Source organism: Neomonachus schauinslandi, chromosome 4 (genome assembly GCF_002201575.2).
Source record: "Neomonachus schauinslandi chromosome 4, ASM220157v2, whole genome shotgun sequence".
NCBI classification, from domain to species: Eukaryota; Metazoa; Chordata; class Mammalia; order Carnivora; family Phocidae; genus Neomonachus; species Neomonachus schauinslandi.
This window is the reverse complement of record NC_058406.1, coordinates 143662295-143674983: the sequence shown is the minus strand read 5'-3', so window position 1 is coordinate 143674983 and position 12689 is coordinate 143662295. Positions and strand designations below refer to the sequence as shown.

General features: G+C 36.8%; 1 protein-coding gene across 1 annotated transcript in view; it reads right to left on the bottom strand.

The window, feature by feature from the left end:
• The window catches only part of NECAB1 (N-terminal EF-hand calcium binding protein 1), a 192317-nt gene that overhangs the window by 89410 nt on the left and 90218 nt on the right, over positions 1–12689 (bottom strand). The window contains exon 5 of the mRNA XM_044914252.1: positions 3580–3677. Within this exon, the coding sequence (XP_044770187.1) occupies positions 3580–3677 (98 nt within the window). The remainder of the gene's footprint in view (positions 1–3579; positions 3678–12689) is intronic.

Here is a 12689-nt window from a genome sequence, read left to right as displayed (position 1 = left end):
TTTCCTAATTTTATTTTGACCACTTAAAAAAAATCTTTTTGTCTTGATTAAGCAATATGATTATATAGATCAAATGCATCTTTAAGGGTCGTTGTTAAGAAATAGGTTTTGTGGGGGCGCCTGGGTGGCTCAGTTGGTTAAGCGTCTGCCTTTGGCTCAGGTCATGATCCCAGAGTCCCCTCATTGAACCTCACATCAGGCTCTCCTCTGAGTAGGGAGCCTGCTTCTGCCGCTGACCCTGCCCCCCTCTTGTGCTAACAAATAAATAAAATCTTAAAAAAAAATAGGTTTTGTAACGAAGACCAAAATAATAGATTGATCTTGATTTAAATCCCACAAAGCCCCACTGTATTAATTCAAAGAACATGATTTTAGTATAATTTGTGAGAAAATAAGGATTATATACTTGCTTTTCCTTCCGATTAAAGGATATCTGAACACCTCTTAGATGGACTTTGGAGCAATTTTCTTTCAGGAGTAAATTACTTAGTTTTAGAGCTGTACGAATATCTACTTACGTCAATTTATGTAACCAATCAATAAATTTTTGAGTACATTTTGTCAGGCTCTATGTGAGGCTCTGGGTATTCCAAAAAGATACCAGCCTTCTCCCTCTTTACAGACAAGGAAAACAAAATGCATCGTTACTCGTTCTGATCATTGCCAGCAAGGAACAGGAGATACTCAGAGACAACCTCTTTTAGATAACGTGGTCAGAGAAGATCTCTTTGAGGACATGGTATTAAAGGTGAGATCTAAAAAATAAGGAGCAAAGCCAGCCACACCAAGCAGAGGTTTGAAAAAATTACCATTTCTGGAGGGAAGGTCCCAAGGAGTAAAATCTTATGCACTTTCCAAATACACCTTAACAGATCAAGAGAAAATGTATTTCAGACTCTATTCTTCTGTTCTCTCTTTCTGGAATTTGTTATTTGGATATAAGACAGCTTAGGCTGATGCTCCAATTTGCTTATGCTTTTTTTGTTGCTTTACTTTTTTGGAGACTTTCTAAACTTTATTTTCCAGATGTCTGTTAAGTCTTTATTTCTGCTCTCTTGTTTTAATTTCAAAGAGCTCTTGAATCTGTTCTGTTTTGTCACTGTATTTTTCATGGAAACAGCATCTTCCCTTGTCCCTCTGAGGAGACTGACTGGGGGTTTTCATCTTCCTGCGGAGGCCCCTGTGTTACTTTGTGCATTCCTTCCTCCCTCCCCCATTTCTGGTTTGTCTTGGTCTCCGCCTTTCCTGTAAGAAGTTTGATGACACTTGGCTGACTGTGCATCTTTAAGGATGGGCTGTGGACAAGCTTTTAGGATTCAAGGGAAGGAGAGGGAGAGCAGGCTGAGCTCCACCTACCAGGAGAGAGACTCCCAGCTGCATTGGTAAGATTTCTCAGAGACAACCTCTTTCTGTCTGCCTGCAGGATGCCAACCCTCTGAGGGGCCAACATTCTGGGAGTTAAATTTGGGGAAGAAAGCTGGAGGTCTTTTCATTTAGTTTGTAAACTTTTACTTAATCCCTCAGCTGTGGAGCAGAGAACCCCTCCTTTAACCCTTCCAGGGAACAAGTCTAGGTTTTCTAGCTGGGTGGATCGAGAGGCAACTGCTCAGCTGGGTGGAGAAAAGCAGGCAATCACAGATTTCCAACAGGTCCCCCTGGTTTAGCCCAACCATTCCCATCCTTTTCCAGTGGCAATAGTGCCAAGTTCCTGAGCCTTTCTAAGAACCAAGCTGGGGCATTCTGCTTTCCCACTACAAGTCAAGCCGTCAAACGTGTCTGGTCTGCTGCCAGCGACCACTTGTTTACTGGCTTTTCAGTTCCCAACTTCTGTCACTTCCCCATTAAAAACATCTTATTTTAGTTTTCTTTGGGGGCTTCGGAAGTAAGCAGAGTTCAGTGACGTACACATACATCTGCTGTCCTCATCCAGAAATTCCACATAAGCTTCAAAAATTTTTATTTCTTGTTATGTACCTCACATGCTTACGTCTTTTTTGATTGACAGACAAGTCTCAACTCTCTTGACCCCTCCATAGCAGTCAATGCTATCGACCACTCTGTGTTTCATGGAATACTCTCCCCCAACTCCTGGACACTACAATCTCCCAGATTCCCTCTCCTCTTTCTGCCCACTCCTTCTCAGACTCTCATGCTGGCTCATTCTCTTCCACCCACCAACAAAATTTGAAGTTCCTTAAAGCTCAGTGTTAGGTCCTCTCCTTTTTCTACTATATATTCTCTCTCCAAATGATGTCATTCAAGTTCTCTGCCTAAGTATTAACAATTCACAAACATATGTCCAATCTAGACTTCACCTCTCAGATTCAGATCCATGTATCTAATCATTTACTTGAATTTCCTTAGATGTCCCCAAAGCAGTTTAGATTCAACATGTCTAAGAGAGAACTTATAATCTTACCTCCTCAAACCTGGTCTTCTTGCAGCATTCTCTGTCTAGTTAGTGCCATTACCCAGGCATACAAGCTAAAAACCAGGATTCATCCTGGACATGTCCTCCCATCCCGCATATTCATGCCTTCTCCAAGTTTTACTGATAGGGTCTCAACATATGTACAGTTAATTTCCTTTCTTCCATATCATCTGCCAATACCTTTAAACTACCAACATCTCTGACCTGGGTTAGTGAACTAGCCTCCTCACTCATCTTCCTGATCTTATTCCCCATATTCCCCACCCACCCTAATTTCAAGCTAATTCTTATATGGTCTTTTCTTTTTTTTTTTTTTTTTAAAGATTTTATTTATTTATTTGAGACAGAGAGAATGAGAGGGAGGAGGGTCAGAGGGAGAAGCAGACTCCCTGCCGAGCAGGGAGCCCGATGCGGGACTCGATCCCGGGACTCCAGGATCATGACCTGAGCCGAAGGCAGTCGCTTAACCAACTGAGCCACCCAGGCGCCCCTTATATGGTCTTTTCAAAAGGCTGCATGAATTTCCATATCTTTGCTGAAAATGTGGCTGATTTGTTTCCATCTAGGATACAGGTCTAAATCCTCAGGTTCACCAACAAAATCACGAAAGGTACAGCCCCACTCTACCACATGTTACATCTCACATCATGCCATTCTTCAGTGTTCTAGACTTTAACCTCATTGACCATCTTTATTTACTTTAATGCCCTGTGCCTACTCCCTGCCCCTTCCAACACAGGGCCTTTGTACATGCTGTTCCATGTGTCTGTTTCACCTTTCCCTAGCTATAATTTCATTTGTAATTGCTCAGGTGTCACCTCCTCCAGCATGAATCAGGTGCCCCATCTTGTGCTTCCCTCTGTTGTACTATATTGCAATTGTTTGTTTACACACTTGTCTTGAGACCACAGTAAGAGCTGCCTGAACAGATTTTGTATCTTTGTATCCTCAGCAAAAAGCAGATTCTGACACCTAGTATTTTGTAATTGTATTGTGAATGACTACAATAGCTCATTTAATATTGAGAAAGTAAGTTATTAGTGATAAAAACCAATGTATACTTTTATGATACGTTAGGAAATAGGATTTTCAAGAAAATTTTTTTCAAAGAAGACATTTACAGAAAATAAACACCAACATTTCCTTACCTTTTTTGTTTTGCCCATTGCCTTCAGGATGGAAAGATTTAGGTCTTCAAGTGCTGCTAGCACATTCTCATATTCGCCCAAGTGCTGGGAAAAATATTCTGAAAGTAAAAATATTGAAAAAAAATCATGTTTGCATTTTATCGTAAAATAACAACAAAATAAACTGATGATATACTCCATGAATGTGTAAAACAAATAAAATGCTGTAAGTGAAAACTGGAAGGTTTTCAAAAGAGACTAGGGTATCAATATTACTCATTTCATTAAAAAAAAAACTGATTACCATTATCCTTGAAGAAATGCTCTTTCCTACAAAAATAGGAAAAAATGAATCTGGATCTATGGACAAGACTGTTACTATAAAAAATTATTCTCAACCGCATATTATAGCACTCATTAAGGCAGTAGTTTCAGCAAAAAATTAAACTACATTTTATTGTTTCTCCTGGGAGACATTTAAGCAAGGTAAGCTCTCCTCATGGTTAAGAATTAATAATGCTACAAAACACAAGGCTGTCCCCCTTAGCACCTCCCATGTAATTATTCCTATTATGATTTAATTTTTTTCAACAATCTGGGCAAGCAAAAGGGATGTTTATCACATTTTTCAATTGGTAGAAATAATACATTGGATGTTACAATTAGGAGTATGGAATATAGACTGTTCCCAAACAAGCTGACGTGCAGGAGAGAGAAATGCAAAACCTCATATTTACTTATAGAAATCTTTGTATTTCTGAAATGACAGATCTGGCCTAACCAAAATTCACAGGAAGTCATATATTGAAAAGACCTAGAACTTTAAGTCACTAGAAAATCATTAGCCCTCACCATTCCTGTGAACTCATCTTTGGATGAGCTGTAGTTTATTATTGCCTCTCTTTAATGTGCCGTAAGTATTTATGGAATCAAATTGAATGAGAAGAAAACTCAACAAAAAGCTATTTGAGATCACTGGGATAAATTTCAGTATGTTTTATGGAAACTTTAATACTCAAGATGGAATTATTTGTTGACATTAATACTAATAACAAATGGGAAGTATCATCGATTGATTAGTAGATATGCAGAAATGATCTGAAAAAAAAAAAATTAACACAGGTGAGCAATAAAACAAGATTATCATTGCCAAATTATAATTTGTGTGCACATGGATTAAAAATGCATGGCATTTTTTTTAAAGATTTTATTTATTTATTTGTCAGAGAGAGAGAGCACAAGAAGGGAGAGCGGCAGGCAGAGCAGGCAGAGGGAGAAGCAGGGAGCCTGATACAGGACTCAATCCCAGGACCCTGGGATCATGATCTGAGCCGAAGGCAGATGCTTAACCGACTGAGCCACCCAGATGTCCCATGCATGGCATATTTTTGACAAAAAGCAAATGCATTCCTGATTATGCATTCCTTAAAAAATGTGTGGTGCAAATCATCTCACATAGGGCTTCTTTCAGGAAGGGATTAGTTGGAAAATAAATAAGGAAGCAGATATTCCTTAAATACCTACTTGACAGTAACATTTTAATTCTTGGCTCTGATGTTGATTTTCTGTGAGTGTTGACCAACATATCTGACCTTGTCACCATTATTTGTAATAAATGAAATCCCTGTGAACAAAATTGTTCATGAACTAGCAAGCAGTTAATGTGGTTACAGAACATTAACTTTCACAAAAATAATTAGCAGAATAGAATCCACACTAAGTTGAAACAAGCAAAACGTATAAAGAAAAATTGAAAACAAAAATTGTTAGCATATTTTTAATATATACAAAGACTCAAAAAAGACCATAATGGGGATTTCAAGTGCAAGAAGGCAGAATATATTAAGTGAAAAATAGAATTTGGTGCTTAAAAATAAGGGTTTTAAAAAAACAAAACATGAAGGAACACCACCTTTTAAAATATTTTCATAAACAAGAGATCTGAATCAATGAAGTTCCCCTGGAGAGACTATAAATTGCCTTTCCACTGTGAAATCAAGTTTGTGAAGGTACATGCTGATAAAGAACATGAGAAGACAATGAGGTTTTTGAGCTGACACCTATCTAGCCTTGCTTCCTTCATTTACTCATCTACCCATTCATCTCAATTATCAAAGCAGTTAGGAGAAAAAAAAAAAAATTACTCCCCAAGCAATATACTAGAACACAAAGAAAATAAGTCTCAGAATAGAGAGAACTACAACACCCAAGCCATGGATAGGAGCTTAAGTATAAGGGTTATTTTGAGGTGGCACAGCTCAGTGCCACTCAAATTGTTTTATAACTTACCAAGGGGCATGTACCAGGGCAAGTAGGGCTCCAATGAACTCAAAGAGGGAAATTAGATGAAGGAGCTAGAGACATTTAACATAGATAAAAGGACAGAATCCCCACCCTCCACTTCATGATGGTGAAGGTTCATTTAGTCAATCCAGGATTTAACACATTTATTTAGTGCCTTCTGTGAGCCAGATGGGTTATACTAGGAGCCTGGAATACAAAGAGAGAATATTTAAGGAGCCTACAACCAGGTAGGGGAAATAAACATTCCAACAAACAACTGCTATACACATGGTCATTGTTCCAGACAATGATTCAATAACTCAGGTACAAAATGCAACCAAAGTACAGGGCAAAGCAGGGGACATCCCTGTATTGCCTTGCTCTAGTGGCCGGGGGGCTTACATTTGTGGACCTCATAGGACCAAGGAGAAAGAGTTCTTAACTAGGTAGGCTCCCACCCCCATGGCACAGCACAGAGATGGCAGACTGAAACATACCCATAGCCTTTCTGAGAAAAAAGGCCCAGTAGCTTATCTTCATAGCTATGGCATAAGAGGTAGGCTTGTAATTAAACACACATCTAGGGGCCAACAACAATCCTCTCCAGAGACTGGGGAGGCTGGCATCACCATCTATGTGCTCCCTCTTAACCCTACCCCAGGTAATTGGTATCTTTAAAGAAAGGAGCTATGGATACATTTGGCACCATGCTTTTGGGGTTGTTGCCGAGAGGGCACATCCCTTGATAGCCTGGCTCTGATGGCCAGCAGGGCTTGTGTTCCTGAGTTCAACAGGATCGTAGCAAAGAAAGAAACAGTTCTTAAGTGGCTAATACCCAGGGATCAGTGCAGAGGGAGCAGACAGAAATAACCATCATCTAATCTTCTCCTGAAAGAGGTTGAAAGCTATTACCTAAGGGTCTTGTGCTATAGCCTAACTGTCAGTGTTGACTGAGATCCTCCCCTTTGAGACACTGACCAGTCTTATCACATCCACAATTACTGGGAGCCACTAGAATAAATTGGGCTACTTGAACAAGATTTGAAGACAACCAAGAGCTAGGGCAGGGTTGAAAGATAAGGTACATCTCCTATATGAGAACACTCCTTCAAGACTGGAAGAAGTGGTTGTTTTATCTAATGCATAAAAACCAACTCAGAGTCAAGAAAAATGAAGAAACAGAGGAATATGTTCCAAATGAAAGAATAAGGTAATATACTTTAGAAAAAAGACATAATAGAGATTAGTGATTTACCTAATAAAGAGTTCAAAATAATGGTTATAAAAATGACTGCCAATTGGAAGAATAAATGAATAAAGTTAGAATTTCACAAAGATACAAAATACAAAGTACCAAATAGAAGTCATTGAATCAAAGAATGCAATAACTGAAGTGAAAAGTACAACAAAGGTCTTCAAAAGCAGACTAGATGAACCAGAAGAAAGGATCAGTAAACTTGAAGAAAGGACAGTGGAAATTATCCAATCAGAGCAGCAAAAAGAAAAGGGAATGAAAAAAGAGTCAGGATAGCTTAAGAAACTTATAGGACATCATCAAGAGGACCAACATTCACATTATACAGGTCCCAGAAAGAGAAGAAAGAGAGAAAGGGGCAGAAATCTTGTTTGGAAAAATAATGGCTGAAATCTTCTCCAACCTGGGGAAAGGAAACAAACATACAGATCCAGGAAACCCATAAAGTTCCCATTAAGGTGAAGCCACAGTTAACCTCACCAAGACACATTATAATTAAACTGTCAAAAGTTAAAGGCAAGGAGAGATTTTTAAAAGAAGAGAAAACCCAACTTGTTAGGTACAAAGGAACCCCTAATAAGACTATCAGCAGATTTTCAGCAGAAATTTGGAGGCCAGAAGAGAGTGGCATGATATATTCAAAGGGCTAAAAGAAAAACACTGCCAACCAAGCATACTCTAGCCAGCAATAGGTCCTTCAGAATTGGAGAGAGAAATAGTATTGCAGAGCAGCAAAAGCAAAAGGAGTTCAGCACCACTACACTGGTCTTACAAGAAATGTTAAAGGAACTTCTTTAAGCTGAAATGAAAGGGTACTAATTATTAATAGGAACACAAAGGAAAGTGTAAATCTCACCAGTAAAGGTAAATGTATAGTAAAATTCAGAATAATCTCATGTTAGAAAGGTGGAGGGTTAATCACTTATAAAGCTAGTATGAAGGTTGAAAGACAAAAGTATTCAAATAATGATAACTATAGTAATTTGTTACCAGATACACAAGATAAAATATGTAAATTGTGACATCTATAACAAAGAAGGTTTCACGGGGGTGAGGGAATAAAATTGTAGAGCTTTAGAATGTGTTCAAACTTAAGTTGTTATCAAGTTAAAACAGACTGTTATAAATTGTTTTATGTAAGCCTCATGGTAACCACAAAGCAAAAACCTACAGTAGATACACACACACACACACCCTCACCCATACACACACAAAGAGAAAAAACTGAAATATACCACTACAGAAAAACATCAAATCACAAAGGAAGAAAGAGAAAAAGAAAGGAACAGAGGAACTACAAAACAGTCAGGAAACAATCAACAACACATAAAAAAGCACATATGTATCAATACTTACTTTAAATGTAAATGGACTAAATTCTCCAATCAAAAGACAGAGTGGATGGATGGATTTAAAAAATCCATCTGTATGCTGCCAACAAGAGACTCATTTAAAATATAAGGACACAGACTGGGTAGAAACCAAAAGAAAGCTAGAGTAGCTATACTTATATCAGATAAAATAAACTTTAAGACAAAGATTATAAAAAAAGAGAAAGATATTATGTAATGATAAAGGGTCAATCCACCAAAAGAATATTACATTTGTAAATATATATGCACATAACATAGGAGCACTTAAATATATAAGGCATATATTAACAGTCCTAAAGAAAGAAATAGAAATACAATAATAGTAAGGGACTTTAATATGCCACTTACATCAATAGATCATTCAGACAGAAAAATCAATAAAGAAACAATGGTCTTAAATGACACATTAGACCAAATGGACTATGTATACACACATACATATGTACATACATACACATACACACATATACACACATTCTATCCAAAAGCAACAAAATACAAATTCTTCTCAAGTACACAAGGAACATTCCTCAGGATAGATCATATGTTAGGTCACAAAACAAGTCTTAATAAATTTAAGAAGACTGAAATTATACCAAGCATCTTATCTGAACACAATGGTATAAAACTAGAAATCAATTACAAGATGAAAACAAAAATTCACAAATATGTGGAGATTAAACTACCTGCTTCTGAACAACCATGAATCAAAGAAGAAATCAAAAGAGAATGCCCAAAACATCGAGACATGAAAGTGAAAATACGACATACCAAAACTTATGGGATGTAGCAAAAGCAGTCCTAAAAGGCAAGTTCATACAGCTAAATGCCTACCTACATCAAGAAACAAGAAAGATCTCAAATAACCAACCCTCTCTACTTCAAGAAACTAGAAAAAAAATAAACAAATGATGCCCAAAGTTAGTAGAATGAAGGTATTAACAAAGATCAGAGCAGAAATAAATGAGAGACCAAAAAGACAATAAATCAATGAAAGTAAAAGCTGGTTTTTGAAAGATAAACAAAATTGACAAACATTTAGCTAATTCACCAAGAAAAAAAAAAAGAGGACTAAATATCAGAAATGAAAGAGACATTACAATTGATAAAACAGAAATGCAAAGGAACATAAGAGACTACTATGAACAACTATATACCAACAAGCTGGACAACCTAAGAGAAATGGATAAATTCCTAGAAAAGAAATACACAACCTACAAAGACCGACCCATGACATAATAGAAAATCTGAATAGACCAATTACTAGTAAGAAAATTGATTCAGTAATCAAAAACTTCCCAAACAGAAGTCCAGGACCAAATGGCTTCACTGGTGAATTCTACCAAACATTTAAAGAACAATACCAATCCTTCTCAAATTCTTAAAAAAAAAAAAAAAAAAAGGAAAAAAAAGGAATATTTCAAAACTCACTTTATAAGGCCGTAACATCCTCCTACCAAAACCAGACAAGGACACTACAAGAAAACTACAAGTCAGTATCCCTGATGAACACAGATGCAAAAATCCCCAACAAAATATTAGCTAACTGAAATCAACAATACATTAAAAGGATCATACACCATCAAGAAGACTTTTTCCAGAGATGCAAGGATGGTTCAACACCCACAAAAATCAATTACGCATTTGACAAAATTCCATGCCCATTCATAATAAAAACTCTCAAAGTGTGTATAGAGGGAACATATCTTAACATAATAAAGGACAAATATGACAAGCCCACAGCTAACATCATATCAACGCTGAAGAGTTAAAACTTTTCCTCTAAGATCAGGAAGAAGACAAGACCACTTTTATTCAACATAGTATTGGAAGTCCTAGCCAAAGCAAGTAGGCATGAAAAAGAAAAGTCATTCAAATCAGAAAGGAAGCGTAACTTTCACTATTTGACAGGATATTATATATAGAAAACCCTAAAGACTCAACCAAAAAACTGTTAGAATAAACAAATTCAGTAAAGTTACAGGATACAAAATCAATATATAAAAATCAGATGCATTTCTGTACACTAATAATTAACTACTAGAAAATAAAAGAAAATCCCAGTTTTAATAGCATTTAAAGAATATCTAAGAATAAATTTAACCAAGGAAGTAAAAAAAATCTGCACACAACCTATAAAAACTGTAATATATTGATGAAAGAAATTGAAGACAAGTGAAAAATCCCTGTGCTCAGGGATTGGAAGAATATTGTTAAAATGTCCATATTATCCAAAGCAATTTACAGATGCAATTCAAACCCTATCAAAATTCTAATGGCATTTTTCAGAAATAGAAAAAACAATCCTAAAATGTGTATAGAATCACAAAAGATCCCAAATAGCAAAAACAATTTTGAGAAAGAACAAAGCTGAAGAGTATCATGCTTCTCAGTTTAAAGTTATATTACAAGCTATGGTAATCAACACAATATGTTACCGGCATAAAAAGACACATAGGTCAATGGAACAAAACAGCCCAGAAATAAACCCATGCATATATGGCCAATTAATTTATGACAAAGGAGCCAAGATACACAATGAGGAAAACACAGTCTTTTTAATAAATGGTACTAGGAAACCTGGACAGCTATATGCAAAAGAAAAAAAACTGAGACCCTATCTTTCACCATACACAAAAATCAACTTAAATTGGATTAAAGATTTAGATTTAGGACCTGAAACCATATAACTCCTAGAAGAAAACATAGATGGTTAGTTCCTTGACATCAGTCTTTGCAATGATTTTTTTGGATCTGACATCAAAAGCAAAGGCAACAAATTATAAACAAACACATGGGACTACACCAAACTAAAAAGCTTCTGCAAAGCAAAGGAAACAAAAACAAAATAAAAATGCAACCTACTGAATAGGAGAAGATATTTGCAAATCCTACATCTAGTTAAGTGGTTAATATCCAAAATATATAAAGAACTTATACAGCACAATAGCAAAAACCAACAAAAAACCAAAATGGGCAGAAGACTAGAATAGACATTTTCCCAAAGAAGACATACACATGGAAAATCAGTACATGAGGAGGTGTTCAACATAGCTAATCATCAGAGAATTGCAAATCGAAAGCACAATGAGATAGCAACTGTTAGAATGTGGATTATCAGAAGGCCAGTAGGTAAGTGTTGGTGAAAATGTGGAGAGGCACGCCTGGGTGACTCAGTCGTTAAGCGTCTGCCTTCGGCTCAGGTCATGATCCTGGCGTCCTGGGATCAAGCCCCGCATCGGGCTCCCTGCTCAGCGGGAAGCCTGCTTCTCCCTCTCCCCCTCCCCCTGCTTGTGTTCCCTCTCTCGCTGTGTCTCTCTCTGTCAAATAAATAAACAAAAACTCTTTAAAAAAAAAAAAAGAAAATGTGGAGAAAAGGGAAACTTTGTACACTGTTGGTGGGAATGTAAATTGGCACAGTCACTATAGAAAAATTTCATTGATTTATTGTCTTTTTGGTCTCTATTTCATTTATTTCTGCTCTGATCTTTGTTAATACCTTCATTCTACTAACTTTGGGCATCATTTGTTTTTTTAAGTTCTCGTTACAAGACAAACTGTGTAATGATGGACGTTAACTAGACTTACTGTAGTGATCATTCCATAATATAAACAAATATCAAATCATTGTTATATACCTGAAATTAATGTTATGTGGATTAGATCTCAAATCACACACTGCAGTACCCTACTGTGAAATAAAGATATTTTTGGATTAATCATCCCCCCCCCCCAAAAAAAAATTTCAGGTCAAAGAATGCTGAAGTCCTTCTGCAGGGAATCAGAGACAGCTTCACAGAGCAGGCCTGGGCTCAGAGCTTCATTTCACATGTGCCCCAAAGGGTCAGAGTGAAGCCAAGCAGGAGTGAAGATGGGGACACCCCCTCAGGGTGACATCTATCCATTCAACTCAATATCTACAGAACACAGATAAAATGCTGAATATTTGCATGGTCTCAGGACAGTCCCCAAAGAATCCATTATATGTAGAACTCTTTTTACATCTTTTGCACGTAGTGTACTTTTTCTTAAAGTCTATAATATGATTTGCTATAGTATCAAAAGACAAAATAAAAAGAGCTGCATTGTTCTGTGTGGGGAAAAAAATAAAAACTCTTGTCCTTGGAGAACTAGAATAATTTCCTGGAGAAATCTACTTTTATTGAAAACTGCATGTGAGTTCCATGGGCAAGAGGCAAAGCAGAATTGTATAGCACATA